Raw genomic sequence first — 21,276 nt, forward strand, 5'->3', positions numbered from 1 at the left:
AAGCACTGTCCGGGGTTGCTGGCTCCCGGATGGTTGTCAACCAGCTGGTTCTAGGTGACGAATTATTATCTCATATAAAAACACGTGTTTCAACCAACCGTAAACCCCCACGGCCCCACACATCCAATAGGCCACGTTGCCAAAGGTAAAAAAAAATAGCGTTGAATAAGAAAAATCACTGATTAGGTTAGGTCACTGATTATCAAAGATTTATTGTTACACAGATATAACGAATTATGTTTGTAGCCACTAAAATGTTATTACATTTACTCTTCATATGTTGACACCCCTTTGGTCACCACAACCCTAAGGAAGTATACAGGCTAGCTGGCCACGAACCCGAAACTTCTTGATAAAAGTTTTTTAACAGTCTCTGTTGTAATACTGTTTTTTAATACCTATTAAAAGCATAAATACCTGTATGTATGATGTCAATTTTTATTTCATTCTCAAATTGTTAACTAAAATGTTATTACATTTACTCTTCATATGTTGACACCCCTTTGGTCACCACAACCCTAAGGAAGTATACAGGCTAGCTGGCCACGAACCCGAAACTTCTTGATAAAAGTTTTTTAACAGTCTCTGTTGTAATACTGTTTTTTAATACCTATTAAAAGCATAAATACCTGTATGTATGATGTCAATTTTTATTTCATTCTCAAATTGTTAACATTACCGGCACCATATTATACACCTCTTAAATCACAAACGTACTAGTCGTTCGAGTTTCTATATATACATACATGATATACATAGATGCCACATTAGGAATATTATAACCCTCGAGCCTCGAAACACTATATGAACTACGTGTGGTTAATGTGTATACGATTAGTGATTGGTATAAGACATTAAGAGTTAAGACTTAGTGTATAACACGATGAGTGTTTGCAATTATAACTATGATATAAAAGAGATGTTCTCGTGACTAATAATACAAATTATTGCAGAAATATGTTTTCAAAATATTATGATTTATTATAATTTAAAGTTTTCTTTTCGGTATTTACCCTTTGGTTTATCGAAGGTAACGGCATATTACAATAATAGGTACCTTGGTAAATCATTTCAGTTTTAGCAAAGTTATTGTTGACCTTTCTGATGAATAGTGGTTAGGGAGTCACATGAAATAGATCACATAATTGGATTTTTGATAAGGACTATAGGTACGCAATTACACATTTAAATATTGACAGTGTGTTCATAATATACAAATATGACATTTATTACACGTTGTTATAATATTATACTATATTATATTAAAATATTACATATAAATTATATTACAAAACAATATTGGTTATAGTATAGAGATAGAAACAATTATTTTTAAGAGGTAAAAAATGTATAACATTTTATTTTAATTACATATAATATATCAATATATGTATATGACATGGCAAATATTTTTGACGACAAGATGGCTTATAACACTTATCAGTTCAATGGAATATAATTTTGCTGTGGGATATTTGAATAGTATTTCCGTCTCATATTTTCGTTTTTGATAAGCTTCTGATACTTGGTCGCTGTGAGAGGGTATTTTTCATATTTCGAATAAGGTTTTTGGAACTTAATTTTCATTGGTACCTGTAAAGTATGTACACATGATATTAGTTAGGTAGAGTATAAAAAAAGTATTGGTTTTAACTTTTCATAATACTTTCGTATAATAAAAAATAAAAAAATGTACTTTTATTAGTTAAAATATTAATATTGTTTACAAAAAAAGGTGGCTGCTTAGGATTTAAGGCGTATCTTGGCCAATTTCTTTTCAGCCTTAAATCGTATTTTAAAGTTTGATTTTTTATTCAAAGTATTTATTACTCTTTTAGACTTGATGGAATTCACCAATGAAAAAGTTGAACTGTAGGTTTGTGATAAATAAATATCCAGTGGTTGTAAACTTCACTCAAGGTACAGGTAAATGACACATGTAAACTGCGCCTGAGTTTTTATCAAGTGTAGTAAGTTGATATGTAAACTGCGACCGGGTAAAATTTTAAAAATCAACAAGTAAGTAACTATATTTTTGCAAAATCAAATAAAATTACAAAACTACATATCTTAAAAATCTACAATACTTAGTACTTTATACTTAATTCGTTATAACCATATAATATATGAATAATTAATAGAATAAAATTAATAATTAAAAAAATATAATTTTAAAAAGTACAAAAGTAGGACAATATAATCACATATTGAAATTTCACCACTATTATATTTATTAATTAAACTTTGTAACTTTTCACTTTTTATTGTTATAGAATATTTCGATATTTAATTATACATCCATAATTGTATGTATGATCGTATGGCGTGTACATGTGTAATATCTACTGTCTATATAAGTTGGTTATCATTGTCATTATGTCATTTTGTTATAGGTATTGATAGAGCATTCGCAAACAAAATAACTCGCTATAAGATCATTGTAATCAATTATATGTCAAAACGTTTTCAAACTGCTTATGCATTAATCGCGTTACCGTGTATCGCTGTAGGAATAAAACAGTTGTTATTACCAGTATAAGACTTTGAGGCGCCAAGTACTCGATGAAGTTGTATGGGATTGGCACATAAGACGGATCCAATGGTGGTGGTTCGGGCCTTTCTTCCGAATACTCTTGTACGGGAGCCGGTGGTGCCAGATAGGAACCAGGCACGGGAATTATTTTTGGCTCTGGCGCAGCAGGTTCAATGGGCGTCGTCTTGCCTGTTGGCACTGATATCGCCGCTCCCAAATCCATCATGCACAGGCACTGCGTGTAACACAATCAGTAATCGGAATTTAATTTGAAATAGTAGTAATAATAAAATAAAATATAATATGTATCATGTTATTCATGTTGTCCTAAACTTATGATGAAACGTGAAAAAAAAACCGATTCAAAAAGTGTTGCTACGTGGTGTAGTTCTTACATAACTTTACAATTAATGATACACTAAACATCTAACATAATTTTAGTTAAGATCGCGAAAAACCCTCGCGTACGGAACTACTATACACGATTTGAACGATAGTCAGCACTAGTCTCAAGAGACCTTTCTGTTCGCTTTATGCTGTTGAAAAACACCTACAATCATTTATAAAATGTACTGGTTTTTTTAAATTCATGATAAAGTAAACTTATTTTGTTGAATATGTATGAAGTAAGAGTGCTTTTTTAATTGGTATTTATATATTTTTTTAACGTTGATAAAATGTGATTCCAAGAGAATTGTTACCCGTAAACTACTCGCATGTTTTTTGAGTAAGAACTAAGAATCAATGTAAACCATAAATGTATTTAATTTATCAATGACGTATTTAATTATTTATATATCTCCAAAGTTGAAAATAGTATCCAACTAAGCAAGGTCAACATTGCATTTAGTTTTTTGTACTAACCACAATCAACTTATTTTGGCTTTTTTAAAATTAATTTAGAATATAATACGCAGTTTTAATTGAGTTTTACAAAATGTATTTGAGAGTCGATATAAGTAGATTTCTATGTAATCTATAATATTATATTACGGTATTTATGGTAATAAAGTTTTAATACATATTTGTGGTTGAGAATGAAAGTTTCAAAATTAAGCTTTAATGTAAAATCATTTTTTAGAATAAGAGTTATTTATAGTCTTAACTGACAGTAGGTATAACCTACTTTAAGTGTGTTAAATTTAAAAACCAAATTGTTCGTGTCAATTTCTTCGTATTTTTTAATAATCCTAAACCAACAATTCCCAATGAAACAAAAAAATGTTTCTTAATATGGATTGATACGTCATAAGCGTTCAAATTTAATTTGAAATATTCTTTTTCATATAAATTATGAATTAACTTAAAATTACAGCAACAGTATAATATGATTTATTAGGCAATCTACTGGTAGGTATGTATAATGTATTATATTATAAACAATTTACCTACACAACACAATAATCTTCTTGTGATTTCTTTTCGACAACGGGTATCTATTATAATTTGAAATCTAATTCAAAAAGTAAAATATTGTATACAACTAATGGTCAAATCATGAAAAAATAATAAAATATGTACCTATACATAAAAAACTCAATCTATAATTCTTAATTCATTAAATTCTTAACAAATGTAACACGCTACTAGATAATTTTCCACTGGACTATATCCAAAACATATCCACGATTCCTCAATTTTCTTTGCAGATAAATAGTATCTTATAACATTCCTACTACTTTTTTTGTCTTGCTCGATAAATAATAGTAAGAATACAATAGATACGATCAAAATTTTTTTGGTTTTGTTTTGTAGACAGTAATACATCGAAGTTCTTGTAACACTTCTTCGTCAATACTATTTACAATTTTGTAATTCTATGAGAATGACGTGTTTAACTCTCTTAACAACCGATGAGTGAAATATAATAACATAATATATGAGAGTTAAAACAAACGTATGAACACAATATAGTTATGATGCTTCTCATGAGTCAACTATTATTTTTAATATTTCACATTTTGTGTGTACACGGTGGAAATAATAAAAAGCGTGAAATTGCAGTCTGTTTATGATAATACCGTATAATATTATTCTCGTGCGGTGTTGACGGTCGCACCTATACTTACTGGCAGTCACGGTCGTTTAGCAATCTAGATAATATTCGTATTCATCACCGATAGCGTTAAACTGTAGTCAATATAATATAATATTATTTTATCGATGGTACAATTTATAATATAATAAATAAAACACGCGCATACACACATATTGAGTACAGATAAATGATTGCTACATTAATCGACAAGGTTAATTTATTGTATATTGTCCAATAGGTAGTACACTATATTATTATAGGTAAAGACGTACCCAAAGATACTTTAAATGCTGTAAATAATATTAACATTTAAATAGTGCGCAACGTGAAATTCTACCGTTTTAATATGTCCACGCACTTTTTATGTGTACCTATAGCAATGGATTTGAATGGTATATAGACTATTAAAATAATATGTCATCACCTCAATGGTCATAAAACGTGCATTGTTTACCATAGTAAACTCGATAACTTTTACTTTATTATAATATTATTTCGACGTGTTCACGTTTGAAATTTGTCTTAATGCGTTTATTGTGAAACTTAGAAAATTCAAAATTACCACTTTGTCATTAAGTACGAGTTTTGTTGCTCCGGTTTTTTTTTGAAGTGAAATATTTAGTAATTAAACGAAACAATCAAAAGTGGTATTGAAAATTATCTTGCAAATATCGGATCTTATGTTATTCACACACCCTGTAACGTTCCTGTTATTATTATCGATACAAAAAGTAAAAATTAGCGCAATATTTAATACCTACAGCCATTGGCGACAAACTATAATAGTGTACCTCTACCTATAATGTTTAATGTATATTAGGTATGCTTTGGTGTATGCAATAATTAGGCATTGAGCTATTGACATTTCAAACGGTAATCATTAAAACTTGGAAGTAAATATAAATGTCCAGATATATACATATTCGTGTTACTATATAACTATGTGTTTATCGAAATAATACGGCTACTTTACGTCGTGAATAAATCACAATTAATTAATAATTACGGCAGGTCATTGTAAACATAGACGTCTCGTTTGTGATCGCGTGAGTGGCTGAATACATTTGCGTGATTTCAACAATTATTACGTATCGAAGGTAACAGTATTGATATTTCCCCCTTATTTCGACCACATCGTAATTTTCGCGTCGTCGTAATCGAAAAATACATTTTTCTCCTTCTATCGTGGGCGGATATCGTTTTTTTTCCCGGGAAAATACATAAATATGTTACTGGCAAAAGCTGAAGTCGGGCAAACATCGAAAATGCCCGCGGGCTAAACGCGAACTGCCCACGATACTCGGACAAATCACATTTCGGCTTTTGCCCGGGAAAACCTAGTTATGAATATGAACAATCTTATTTGGGCATTATACTGTAGCGTCTATAAATTAAAATTTTCAACAGCAGCTTGTATAGGTCCATGTTTTTTTTTGTATGTTACTTATAAAAACGATAAAATGAATATTATTATTGAAATATAGTTAAATATGATTGAATACGTATAAATAATAACGGAAATTGAACGGTATTAGCCATTACATTATTTTTAACCAGATATACCTACTACGAAGAGATGCAAGTACAAACCACAAAATATTTTTTAAATGTACCTATTAATTTCTTTAATTCTTAAAATCAACATTATACATACTATCATTATATTTTGTAACACAGGTATTATATATATATATATAATATATAGATACCAAGCTAATTTCTTTTCTATGACATAATATAATATACTAGAACTTATTAAATTTATTGTATTCTATCTGATTCGTAACAGTGTAGTTGTCATACATATTTGTTTAACCGTCGTAACTCAGAAATTAGTCTCAAGTACTATAGGTTCCTCCTACTGTTATAAGTTATATAACAATATAAAATAAGCATTTTAATACAAACGAGTAGGTAATTTAATTTCAAAATAATAAAATACATTTTCTTATTTAATTAATAAATTAGCATAGGTACATAAAAGCACAGTATTTAATACTAGTGAATTTGACCTATTATCAAAATTTTAAAAATTAAATTAAAATTATTAAAATTTAAACGAAGAATATTGTCTAGTGAATCTCATAGGATATTTTTATATTTAAATTTGAATGCAAGCTATGAGCATTTTAAAATGTACTAACAATAAAACATTTTGTAGTGTCCTCTTAAGAAGAACAAGAAGTCACTTTAAAAAAGAGATTAATCAGCCACACTTGTCTAAATGGTAAGCAGATTTTTATGTATCACATACAATCGTCGTTACACTGAATCACAAATCACAGTATCTATTTTTATTTTTATTTTTATTTTTTTTATAGGTACGTTCGATATTACAGTATGATCGTCTTAGATTTTCGGACAAATATATGAAACTAATATAGTTTAATAGAAAATAATATTATATTTATACTAGGTGTATAAAATTAAATATTTTCGTAGGTAATAATAAATTGTTGTCAATGTTATCATGACTTGACACTTTATATGTACAGCCATACTGCAGGTAGGTAGTATGGATCGTCAAAAAAAAATAACAATTAGCGAACTGTTATTAAATTGTTTTTACAGTAGGTACATATTAGTATTTATTATAATAGTAAATACATTGATATATTGTATGGTTGCAAATAACTATATAATTAAATGCAATCGCTGAATGCGTACAACTGTTTGCAATTCATTGATGTCTATATGCCTCCAGAAATATAATATAATTGATACATTTTTCCTAGAGACATAATAATATGACAACGGTAAACTTGAATGGAATGGCGTTATACATCAACATCGAACACGTTACAGTGAATTATTCGTGTCAGCGTATAACATATCAGTCTAATAGTATACTAACTACACACTGTTTGAACGGTAAAATATAAATGTCCACTATATTAGTAATCGCGCGAAATTTATTTGCGCCTCGTAACAATAGATTTGGGGATTCGAATCAGATATTTCGTTGGATTATTGTAAATAAAAAATATATAAAACGAGGTTATACTTTAAGCTCGAAATCGTGTCAACGCTTGGGTCAAATTGCTGGTATAGTATTGGATTACTATACTAGGTACCTAGGCAGTTTCGCCCTGTTGTCCATATTATATTAAAATATCAGATATTCGCTTATTTTCAACCTACCAAACGTGTTTTAACTTTTAAAATGTGTCACAATTTGTTTACGTCTCTTCTTGAATTCTATCTCACTTTTAAATTTCAATATATGAGTGATCAACACTATTTCGAGTACTTACACATTTTATAGTGTTGTTTTATCTGCACGTACCATGAATTGTTATTAAAGTCTTCAAGTGCTTACACTGCATGTTCTATGTACACTGTACACAGTTTTTAACACTTTGATTTTTACCTTCCATTCTCGAAATCAAAATGTTTCCTGTTACAGTTTCAGAATCTGTTTTCTATCAGATGATCACAGTGAATTTAATTATAACTGACATTGGAGACTAGTTGAACAGCCAAAACCCCCAAAACAAGTTCTATCATTATTCATCAATTTATTATGGGTATATTGAAGGACTGCTACTACGTATACCTAACTAATCTTCTATAATATAATCATAATCGTTTTTAAAAAAAGAAAATAACAGATTCGAAAAATAGGTCATATTATATTTGAATCAAAGCTTAAAAAACTATTTGAATCGAATAAGCCAATTATTATAAGTTTATTGTAAAATAAAACTAGATTATTGAGGGGTATCATTTTTTTCCAACTATCAAGATATATTTTTTGTTTTATTAAGTATATCAATATTATTGACTATCTATATAGGTACAATACTACTAATATACGTAAAATAATTGTATCCTTATTTTTCAATATAAAATATATTCATAGATTTTTTTATTTTATAGTTAAAATGTACTATATAACATAAAGTTTTAGTGTATACCTAATAAAAGTAATAACATTTCACTTACTTAAATTTTATTATTTTGTTGTTTTTTATTTATAGATTTAATTTATTTGTATCTAGTAATTCTAAATCTGACATAAATTTGACATTGACAACTATTAGTTTTAATTTACATGTAGTTTACTATTTGATTTACCTGGGACAACTAATACCATGATGATGTGACAACTGACAACCGACCCAGAACCTCCACAGCGTAGGTTGTCAAAAATTTCTTTTTAATTTGAAATTCGAAAAATGTATTTTGACATAATATTAGTGTTTTGATTTTTTTTTTTAGTATGTTTTCAAGATAATAACTTAAATAATGTGACAATTATTGTTAAAAAAAAAAAAAAAAATGAATTAGTAAAACCTGTGACAACTAGCTCCGGTCTCCCCTACACATATTTTATTTTGTTTTTATATTATGTGGAATGATGATTATTTTATCATTATATTGCTGTCTATTTTAAATAATATCAGTCGTTAAGAATATAATGACGTCATGCCATTATCCTTAGTTATGCGTATACGCGTTTCCTTCTGATATACCGAGTACCTAATGATAATTCGACGTTTCATGCTCAATCGGTTTAATACAGAAATTTTTTAAAAAATTATGACTACCTACGAAATATCGCAGAAGCAAGGCTGAGATGATAATGTGTGCTGTGTCTATCACTATATATTTTAAACTAAATATAATCAATATAATAATATATTAGCTGTATAATCATTATAATAATTATAATAAAACTATTATGCGTATAATATCCCACCGATTGTATTTATTCATACCGACACTTTATTCTGTGTGTAATATGTTTTCCCTTAGGTACTATAAAATCGTTTCCATCACTGGAGGAGAGGTCGCGGCGTCGATGACGATGACGAGGTCGTGTACATCACATACCGGAACGTTTTTATATCTTCCAGTAAGAACTTCCGCAGCTCATTATCTTATATAAATATACTTATACACAGTGAGTAAAATGTACACAGGTGTGTATTATTGTATGCGCAACTGAAATCGTGTATTCGTGATTTCACATATATCACATTGTTATTTTTATGGTCAACGGATAAAATATGAATTTAGTCATCTCTAAGAGTGAATACTGATTTTTAACGACTTTTCGAGTCCATGGACATATTATGTTTATAGTATAGCGTAAATTATTGTAATTAGGTATACATAATTTATGTGATATATTATTATTCTTTATTCTATTGTATTGTCTATCAAAATTCTCGTGACTGTTAGAAAATCCCCATGATATTATAGTTACCCGAGTCTAAGGTAATGTTTATTAGACACAGTAAAAAATATTTCCATGCGTGGGAGTACGTTCGCGGTATTAAAGGTCGGCGCATTGACTTTAATTATTTTTCTGAATCGTAGAATTGATGAATAATAATACTGAAAAAACATTATTTGATCAATAGATTCATCAAACTATGAATACAACAGAAAACGAATACTATGTAGGTAGGTACCTACTCGTTTTTCAAACTTGGTATGTCTGTGATGACTGATGAGTTATGACACCATTATAATATTAAATATTATAATCATATATGCGAAAACTGAAAATGATTGGAAATTAGATTTATAACTTTATAAGTTCCCATGCAGGGATCGAAGTTCTCAGAAAAATATTTTGCATTAGTATATGAAAACAAAAACATGTAAAATTATATGACGCAGTTTAAAAAGTAAAAACTTCAAAACTATAAAAATAAAAAATAATAAAAATATAATTTTTTTTTCGAAAATGTTGAGTTGTAATAATTTAGAAAATTTAAAAATATTTTTTAAAACGTAGGTAAACACTTTTCTTGATGGTTGGTGTTGAATGTTAAACATTTTATCCTGTTTGCTCGTATAAGAAATTGTTTTAAGCCAATATTTATCGTATTGTTTTTCCTTTCCGCACAATTCTTAGATTGTATTTTTGTTATGTATTGATTTTCTCGGATAGGTATATATATATTATTTTTATTAAATTTTCTCCAAATATTATGGTTGGCTTTGAAAGGGATTCGATAAAAAAAAAAAAAACCACACGTGCTAAAAAGTAATAAAGGTAATACGTATCTATTGATAACTATTAACTATTAACTAGCCACCGATTATCCATTATCGTTATTACCTAGGTACTAAATAAGTTATACCTATTATTCGCACGTACGCTTTCATCAGAATCAACCCAAATGGCTTTCTTTATTTTTCGTTCATTATTGTTCTATATTCCTGAGATTTTTTTTTCTTATATTGCATGTTTCTCTAGTAAAATCTATATTTATTAAAATACCTGATTGAATTTAAGAAGACATGGAAATAATGAATATGGACATATTATAGCCTAAAGATATCGGGTTTCCGGTGTAGGACTCTTGTGCCGTTCACTCACCTCGGCGCGCTATACTGTTTTGTCTCTACATATAATAATATTATGAATTTCACGAGTCATTGTATTAGAAAATCGACTTTGAATGGAGCTCAGATAAAAGAAAAGTTCCTTAAATTCCTCAAATGTTTTTGTACCCATAGTTTTTTCATAGTTGATAAGCATAGGCATGCGTAGACATTTGTGGCAGGGTGGGCCAAGTCAATAAAGATCAAGAAACCTGAACTCTGATGGAAGAAACAATTAAAATGTTACATACTTTATTTTAATTATTTATAATCACCCACTATTTAAGGCACAAATAATTCATATGATAAAAAACAGATACATATTTTTTAAAAATTAAATAAGAAATATTTTAATTGTCAACACAGTTTTAAATTTTAAATAAATACAATTTCGCAATCTGTAATGGTAATATGTTATCAATTTTATTTTTAAAGACATTTAATTTATTATTATTTATTATCATTGAGTATCAATGTTATTTTTTACCTACATATTCTATGTTCTATGATTTAAAAAATCAAAAATCGTGATGTTTAGATCATGTATTATTGTGTATTTCAAATTTCGGTACGTATCGCAGGGTGGGCCATGGCCCTGTGCGCACGCTTATATTGATAAGCCTCAAACATACCGAGAAAATCAAAAAGTTACTACATTAAATCACTTAAAAGCATTACATCTTTATCATCTATGCAGTTTATCTTTCCAGTTTATATGCAGTACCTAGGTACTTGCAACTTTTGTATATTTTTACTATTCTAAATATTGTGTCCATCACATAAAAGATATCGATGGAAATAAAAATAGAACTTGTAAACATATTTTTTGAGATTTTAGACATCGAAATGTTGTAGGTATTTATCCATTTTCAAGTATTATAAAAATTGTACAACCAATAATATAATTTTAAAAGACACAATCATACACGGTTAAATTATTCAAAAATTCACCATGGTGACTCGTAGACCTCGATGGTTATTTTACGATTTTACGTTTACTGCACCGTGAATAGTTTTTGAATTTAACAGTCTGACTTCTGAAAGGTCATTTAATGTTATTTTAATTTTTAACGTAGAATTGTACAATGCGATTTGAGATTTAATGGAAATATGACGATGAGATACAAAAATAAGAGATTACTAGTCGAGTATAATAATTAATAAATGAAAGTATTCATCCATATAAATGATAACTATTAGCACGTTCTAAATAATTATCGCGGTACATGGAACTAATTAATATAATTAATTATATTAAAAAGGCTGAATCAATCGATATTTTGTTGATTTGTGGTTTCGTTTCGTCCCAATTTATATAATCACCTATATTTAACTAATTAATAATTCTTGATATATTTTGTAGTAGCTATACATACTTATTTATTTTTAAAGCTATAATTAATATCAAGGTAAATTAAAAATCTTTAATCTGTATCATGATTTATTTATATAATATAATATAAACATAATATTATTATTATTATTATTATTATGTTTATACAGGGTGAAATGACTGGAGTCTTGATTAGGTTTATAACTGGATATTAATGGAAGATTTGGTTTGGATTTTTGTAATGCATTTGTATAGTGTTAAAGCTAATATAAACCGACATGTTATATGCGAATTGACTGAACTCGTGATTATGTTTAACTGGATATTCATCGGAGAATTACTTTAAAATACGTTTGTATAATATTGTCATCATATCCTATAGGAAATTCCCCCAAATGATATCTCCAAACTAAGGTTTTAGTAATAGTGTAGGTAATTGCCGTTTTGTTTCGAAATTTAGTAATTATGAATACGAAATTGTATTTCGACATAGGTAATCGATAAGTATCCGAGTAAGGTCAGATTTGTATTGATATAATATACTCTTCAACAATATGTTTACCGTTCCGTAAACATGCGTTTCGCAGCGTTTTCCTTATCCCGAATGTGTGTACAAATATTTAAAAAGCTGTTGAAGTAAAACAAACAAGATGTTTTAACATCCTGACAATACTTGGCTTGGAGAAAATCATAATTATTGCTAAATCCACATAAAAGGTAATATTTTTGATGATGTTGGTATATGGATATAAACCTATGTCTGGTAGTGCGTCTAACAGAGCATGACATAGGTTACAGATCATTTTACTAAATATATGAAATATGACGCTATTTAGACTTTCTTATATTTACGTTCCACGTGATAGCTACTTCTTCAGTTACGATATTACATCGGCAAGTTTTGGATTCAATACGTTTTTACTGTAATCATATTTAGCATTGAAACGGCAAAAGACAAAGAAATAAAACTTACTGTAAAAGGAAATGCTCAAGAATATTTGTGTCAGTGGAAAAATTCAGTGTTTGATGTTTTTACTTTTTACTCGGGTAACCCGAGTTATTTAGAACCAAGAAAAGCGGATACAATTATTTATTACGGCACAATTTATTTTAGTTTACTTTTATTAAGATAATTAGTAATTTATACAAATCTTTAGTTATAAATTATAATGCAAGTTTGAATATAATTTTATAATTTAAAACTTATGCGATTAATACGAAACGTATTTAATTATAATAAATAGGTACGTTGTTTTTGAAATATTTACTTTGTTTGAAATATCAAAATATATTAAACTTGAGAAAATGTAATGATCATTTGGTAAAAGTTTATTCTCAGTAAAACGTTAAAATAAGCTGTGTATTAGTTCCGTAATTAGAATAATTAAAAATATTATTTTCAATTTTTGTAATAGTTGTATCAAGACGTTTTATGATTTCTGCTTCTCAAATATTTATTAAATATAGGTACTTACAGATACGACGGTTGTCAGAAACATCAACATTTTGCAAAAGACGCGTTTGATCTTTGATATTGTTACTTTTAGTTACCTGTGATTAAAAAAAAAAAAAATTAATCAATAGTTTAAGTCGCGGAAAAAAATAGTACGACGTTCAAAACCAACAGTTGTTGCTTATATTTATATTTATGTTATAATGCTCGCACAGAGGTTCCTGAACGTTTGAACTGGAAAAAATAATGAAAAAAATAACATCATAGAAGAAGATTGTGACAATGTGTTTGTGTGCATCAAAAGAACGTATAACTCAAGGCCGTTTACCGTCGACCTTCAACTCGATCAAGCAAAAACTGAAAAACATCAGCAACTGCACTGGAGGGGGGGGGACCAACTCCATAGCCCTTGGCTGAACAGTAAGCACGTCTGCTGCTGCATCGTGTTTATTTGGTATATATGTACTTCAATCCCCACACTCGTTTTAATGTATAATATCTTATTAAAAACACAATATTTATAATTTAAATTAACAATATTATATAACCGAAATAATATCTTTGTTGTCGTATCCTATACACATATAATATTGACAGGTTTAGAATGTATACAATATACATCACATTATTATATTGTACTTATATTATACGCTTAGAGAACTCTGAAATTTGAAAATGGTTTTGTTTACAATGTAAATATTTATTACAATTCATGTCGCCGAAAAATCAATTAAATACTACTGAATTGATAATATTAATTCTAATATAGCACGGCGTGCTTACAATTTAAATTCTGAAATTCGTTCATAGTTTTTATAATCCTGGAAATTTAAAAACGTGCATATATAACTATAATGCTCTAATCTGCATTAAATTTCCGACGGAGCGAGAATGAAATATTATGCAACTTTTGCGCTACTATTGTTTAACTAAAAAAGTTATTACATGCCAACTGAAAAATACCCAATATATTTCGGTTCATTGAAAATATATTATTAAAAAATTATATTTAACATAAATTATAATTTTTGTTTCATACATATAGTTCATTTATAATCTGATTTTCTATAAATATTGCAAGTTGAATATTGATTGGAATTTGAAACTTATTTTTTATAACTCGTTTAAAATACGTATTTAATATTGTTTTTACTCGCATAATTAATTAATTAATTTCAATTTTAAAAACTTTATGTTAAGCTTCGTATCATAGTTATTTGAAATAATTTTATGTTGTGCTAATGTATTATAATATTATATATCTTGAATCTATACGACTGATACGACGTATATAATATATGCGACCGATGATACTAAAATAGATATCAAACAATGTACAGAATATATATTAGGTAATTGCATTATTAACGGAGCTCTTTGAGTGACCCTGTATTTGAAATTACATAATATTATTGATTAATATTATTATATCAGATAAATTAGTTTTAGTTACAAAAATGTTCACAATTATTATTGTGGTTATTGAAGAAAAAAAGGTATTTTACTTCTATTATTTTGAACTATCATTATACTATTATTACGCGTAAAATCGTATTAATATTTAATTACTCGTTATTGAATTTTACTTTTCTTTTAAGTTTTACTAATGATTTGCAAAACAGATATTATTAAAGAAATATACATGAATGTTATTTGTTTAATTAGCGCCATAATTTGTTAATTACAAATCGCATCATTCTTTATTATGGTGTATATCAACGGATTTAAATAAACAGTAGGTAATTAGGATTTCATCAAGTTAAATACTATTATAATTTATTTATAAGACTTAATTGACGTATTAAATTATTACCAAATAAACGTGGCTAACGACTAACGAGTGTAACATATTATGGATAAAGATCGACTTGACGTGAATGTTTAGCAAAGTCATCAGCATAACTTTTCGACACTGATTAATAGTGTTATTGTAATTACAATATACGATTCGTTTGATATATTGTTTTCTTATCGATTTCTTCCTATAGATTAAAGCAAATACTACAATTTGAACCATTGTACAATCAAAAACTACATATTTAATATTACAGAAGAATAATATTGTGTCCTCGGATTTCTACTCGTTAATTTAAACGGCACATTATATCCTGTCGATTTTTAACTCGTCATAATATCATGTGTTTCGAACTGTTTACTAGCTATTAGAAATGTATACAATATTATACAACATTAATACGATATTTATTTAAATGTAATTTGTAAATAAAGTCATCACTTTTATCAGTATCTTTAACTTGGCAGGTTAAATTATTTGAAGAACGCTTCCCGTGTAAAATATTAAGCGTAATTTCCTATTTTTTTTTTACAAATTAATAAAGACCAATGATAACCGTTTATCTTCCAATAATATATTTAGTACTTTTATTTGTTTATCGATTTAACGCATACAAAAATAAATTACAACCCAACGCGTCAGTAGTTTTATTAATATTTATTATGTTTGATTATTATTTTAAATTCTGACAAAATAAAGAGATCTACCTAAGCTTTTGTCTAGATAATATTATACGATGCATAAGTATGTTTTAGATATTTGTATTGTAATTGGTCGAACTAAATATTAGTTAATAACTTAATAAAACCTTCGTTTTAGAAATGATCACTTACTCAAAGTTAAATATGTCTTTGTAAATGTGTTGTGAAAATTAATACCTGCTTAGGTAGTTAGGTATAGCTTTCGTTCACATGCATTACAACTCGACGATTGCAATAATCACAAACTATTAACTAATAAGTAATAATAATATGGAAGTACGGCAATAATGAGTATTTCGATAATATAGTGTGGTACATGAGATAATATTAAGTACATTGTATAGGTTACATACTTATATATTATAATATATTATAGTTTACAACATTGAGTAGCATATAGGTTTAGGTTATACTTGGGCTATGTAGCCTGTATATTATTTTAAAATGTCGTGTCCGTTGTCGAATTACGTTGTACTTGTATAACATAATGCAACCAAAAATTATACATGTGCGAGTTTTGTTTGTTCGAATAAAAAATAATTATACAACACCGTTATATTATTATAAGTCGAAAACACGGGAATTAAGTAACGTAGTGTAGGTAATGTGATGTTAACAAATGTATGGAGAAACACGGTGCTTGGAGTGAAGTGTGTGCAGAACAGTGGAAAAAAGAGTATATAGGACTTTAATGATGGTCTTTAAATATTATCAATTGTAATAATATAGATATTATAAACGGATAGAGAAAGCAAAGGGGTGGAATTTCGAATGAGTGAGTGGAAATTATTAACGGATAATTCTCATCTTTGCCGAGTCATTTATTGTGATCTGGCAGAGATTTGAAGAATTATTGGTCGACCCTCAAAATTGTTTGTGTAAATACCCGCACATAGTGCATATTTTACGAGAATTCATTGGTGTTTAATAATCATTGTGCACTCATCGGTGTTGTGGGTGCACATAGACATGTTATTTTAATACGGCTTCCCGGGCTTAGGAAGTGATCACAGGAGGACTGTTGTGGCCAGCGATTAATTTTGCTCGATCTCTCAACCCCATTACCAGGACGACATTATTCCGATAAACCCTAAGAATTATACATCGTGATAGTATTGTTTTGCATGGAAATTAGAGAATTTTATTTTTTGTAGGTCGTGTCGACCAGTTGTCAATGTGGAGTGGACCAAAGTCGGCTAAAGCATTCGCTCAAAACACTCATAATTGAGGTTATGTCTCATCCCGTTGGGTATGGAAACAATTCAAAATGCTATTTTTTACACCGATATGTGTGATGTGTACCAATAATATATATATATTATTATTATTCGTATCTTAAACACATGGATATTTAGCAGTTAATAAATATTAAAAGCCATTTTCTATACGTGTTGGAATATTTCACGTACATCTTGATATAGATCATTTATCATCAATAAACTTACAAATATAGGTAGGTGCTACGACACTTTTCACTCGGTTTTCATTCAGTCTATAATATCATAATATACAAGCTGTAGGTACATACAATTAAAAATGGAGCAAATGTTTCGTTTTTGCTTACTCACGAACCACGTATTGAAGACTTCTTCAGGTTTTGTATCGGTTTACAGCTGATATTCGGGATGTTGAGCAATGCTAATCCATTCAATCCTTGTCGATACCAGTCAATCCTTTCCGTGATAGACTTTAAACAGATTTTAGTTCGTTTGAATGACGAGAAGGATCTTTTAGATGTACAGATACCTAGTAGGTACAGGATTTTTTTTTTTTTATGAAATTGCATATTCGGTATAACGAACTATAGGTACACAATGTATAGACACGGAGTTGGTTATTATTCATAAAAGCTTAAAAAAAACCTCGTAACATATATAAGTACCTACCTACATTCTAAATTGGTATATTCGTGTGCATTTTCGTGGAGAACACTACACATACATCGTACTTTAGTAGTATAATACAAATTAATGGTTGAGTGTAGATTAGGTATAGTAGATCTATTCTCAATGGTAATATCGACCTAAGTGCACAATATTGGTGGTGTAATATAACGTGGTGTCCGACTATACCGATTAGATTTTTAAAGGAGAGTAATTTTTTTTATAATTTATTAGATTCTTATAAAACAATATAAAATTACGATCGCACCTCGTATTTTAATTAATTTTACTTGTGCGTCGTAAATATGAAATTTAACCTATTCGCCGACCTGCAACAACTTGGTAAATGGTAGGTAAGTAGGTAACACAATAGCCGATATGTGCTTAATGTGACATAATATTATTTGCATACATCCAGAAATGTATATAATAATATATAGATTACAATAATATAATGTAATAATATGTTCCATTGTCCACACCAGAATAATAGCTATGTATTCAATATTGTAGAAGTGACAATTCAAAAATTATTAAAAAGAATTCGACATTCATGCCAAATATGAACAGTTACGTAGGTATCTACTTTAAATGTACAAACGTCGAGCGTATATATGTATGTACAGGTATATATCATTATACAAATATAAATGCTTCAAAATACGTAATATACATTTTTTAGGTACAACTGTACAATGCAATAAAATATTATGTTATTACCTACTTATCGTTGTATTTGTGTCCGATTGAAACTGAGAAGTGACAAATTAATAAAGATACTGTTTACACGGTGTAACGCAATCCGAGCGTGGGTATAAAAAAAAAATATATAATTCACGAAAAATCAAAAACCGCAATGATAATAGTAAATTCTTGTATACACATGTGGTGCACATAATATAATAATTATACATACATATAAATACACGTCCACATATTATTATATACCTATATATAATAGTAAAATATCGACAAACACACAACATCTGTAAAACCGGTATTTGTGTGTGTATGTCGCTAAAACCTATTTTCTGTAGACAATAAATATTAAATAGGTACGTATTATTATATATAATATATGTCATATATATAATATACACGTACATACGAGAGCAACCGTACTGGTTTTCATTTATTTATTTTCCGTGAAAGGTACTCGTGTGCCCGTGATTGAATCGTTTTATGTAAGTTTGTAAGGTGTATAATAGGCACGCATAACGTCAATGGCAAGCCCAAATGTATAATATTTGAAATCTGTATAGGTACTAGGTACTACTGTTATAAGCAGCAGCAGCTGTGATGTTATATTTTTTAAATGGACAGAGGAACGACCGTGCGCGCGTAACACTCGACGTCCAGTGCGTTTTCGAACGGTTATAAAAACAAAAATGTCTTATGATTATAGACATAATATTTTGAAATAAAATTACAATCCGTCAGTGTCACGAGACATTAGTCCGGTCGACCAACCGCCGTCGCTGACGGTCATCTGTAATTGCACAATAATAGTTTTAAATTAGACATCGCATTTATATATATATATATATTAAATCATCTGGGCAATTATTATAATTATTAATACACTCATATATATATATATGTATAAATATTTTTTTTTTTTACCAATGATTTCGTTTGATGTAACATCATGCTTTTTAAAGGTTGTTTAATTTTTAGTTATAGGTATAATGGTTTGAATTTATTATGAACCGGTTTCGAAAAATTGCCTAGGTTCCTACTAAAACGACGTAATTAACCCATTTCATGAGTATCACCAATATTTTTCGAATACTCCGTATCACAGTAAAAACTCTACATTATATACAGGTACAATTTTATACTTTAAATGGCTGTATTCATTACTTGTAATTACTTCATAACGCAAATTGATGAGTTAAATACTTTTTTTTTAAATCCTATCCATAAAATCAATAGGCTTCAAAAAAGAAATGAACACATTTTTGAAGATTAAATTTTACACAAATATATTAACATGGTATAATAATATTTTACTAATAATCTATTCAGTACTTAGGATTAGTATAAATTAAAGTATATAGAATATTTTGATAATACGGTATTGTAATGTTCACCGTTGCTACTCTTGCAAACCACAAATGGATAAACGTATTCCTATGAACCTTTCTTTAACGGGTTGATTTCATAATATCAATTAATATTTTCATCACAGCAGTAAACAATTTGTCACCACGGACTGAAAATCAAAATTAAAATTCACTCTGTTATACTAGGTTTGCAAGAAAAACATTTTTATTGATTTTATGTAAATTAGTCTTATAATAAATTATTTGTAAAGGATGTACAAAATATAGGTTATATTATACATTTCGATTTATAGTAAAATAAATTACACTCTACAGAGTAAGTATAGGTACCTATAGGACAAAAACATACCTATAGAACAAAAACAATTTATAACAATAATTAACAAGTAATTCAAATTTTTTTATAAACTTTTTTATGGATCAGTATGATATAGGTAATGTTGATTTATTAAGCATTTTAAAAATAAAGAGGTATAAATTATAATATATAATATTTAATTTGAAATATTTATAACTCTTAATTATATCTGTACCACAATTTAATGATACAACTGGTATTGTAGCCTAAAAACATTTTATTTATCATAAAAAAATGTGTTCGTTAATTTCGTTTTTTTGTTTTGTTTTACATATTGGCTTGTCTTAATAAATAAACTGTAAAAAAAAAAATCTGTTTATGTATTGTGTGTATTAATAAAATATATTGTTATAAAATTAATAATATATATATATAGATGTTATAGGTAGGTATTATATATCTTCAAGTGCTCAAAAATGTTCCACACAGGTACCTAATACTGCAATAATAACACCGATACAAAATCACAATATTATTGAATTTATAATTTTTATCGATGTACCTATCCCTACATATTTTATACTTGATAGCTTCGAAGTGAAAAATAAATTGCCAATAAACGTTAACGGACATGTTTTTTTTTTTTTTTCAAATGAGGAATTCTCTTCAAAATGATTTTGTACATAATATTATTTCGTATTGTGACTGCGATATTTCACGCACAATACAACTATACCGTTGTTGAGTAATATTTTATACTGTTTGTGATTAAATTAGACGTCTATGGTGATAACAGTATGTAATAATAATTGTTCAACATTCCGTATGAACCGT

At 28.1% G+C, this 21,276-nt stretch overlaps 1 protein-coding gene across 2 annotated transcripts in view; it reads right to left on the bottom strand.

Annotated features, from left to right (window-relative positions):
• Positions 1-1,203: 1,203 nt before the first annotated feature.
• The window catches only part of LOC132949275 (uncharacterized), a 46,208-nt gene continuing 26,135 nt past the window's right edge, over positions 1,204-21,276 (bottom strand). Inside the window, exons 1-4 of one of the 2 annotated variants that reach the window (XM_061020073.1) lie at positions 13,872-13,950; positions 13,722-13,797; positions 2,532-2,768; positions 1,204-1,593 (exon numbers count right to left, since the gene is read on the bottom strand). In XM_061020073.1, the coding sequence (XP_060876056.1) occupies positions 1,441-1,593; positions 2,532-2,768; positions 13,722-13,751 (420 nt within the window). In that variant the 5' untranslated portion in view covers positions 13,752-13,797; positions 13,872-13,950 and the 3' untranslated portion in view covers positions 1,204-1,440. Of the gene's footprint in view, positions 1,594-2,531; positions 2,769-13,721; positions 13,798-13,871; positions 13,951-21,276 lie in introns of those variants that run through there. The other variant, XM_061020072.1, reaches the window with a different exon arrangement.

The sequence above is a fragment of the Metopolophium dirhodum genome, chromosome 7 (genome assembly GCF_019925205.1).
Source record: "Metopolophium dirhodum isolate CAU chromosome 7, ASM1992520v1, whole genome shotgun sequence".
Classification (NCBI taxonomy): Eukaryota; Metazoa; Arthropoda; class Insecta; order Hemiptera; family Aphididae; genus Metopolophium; species Metopolophium dirhodum.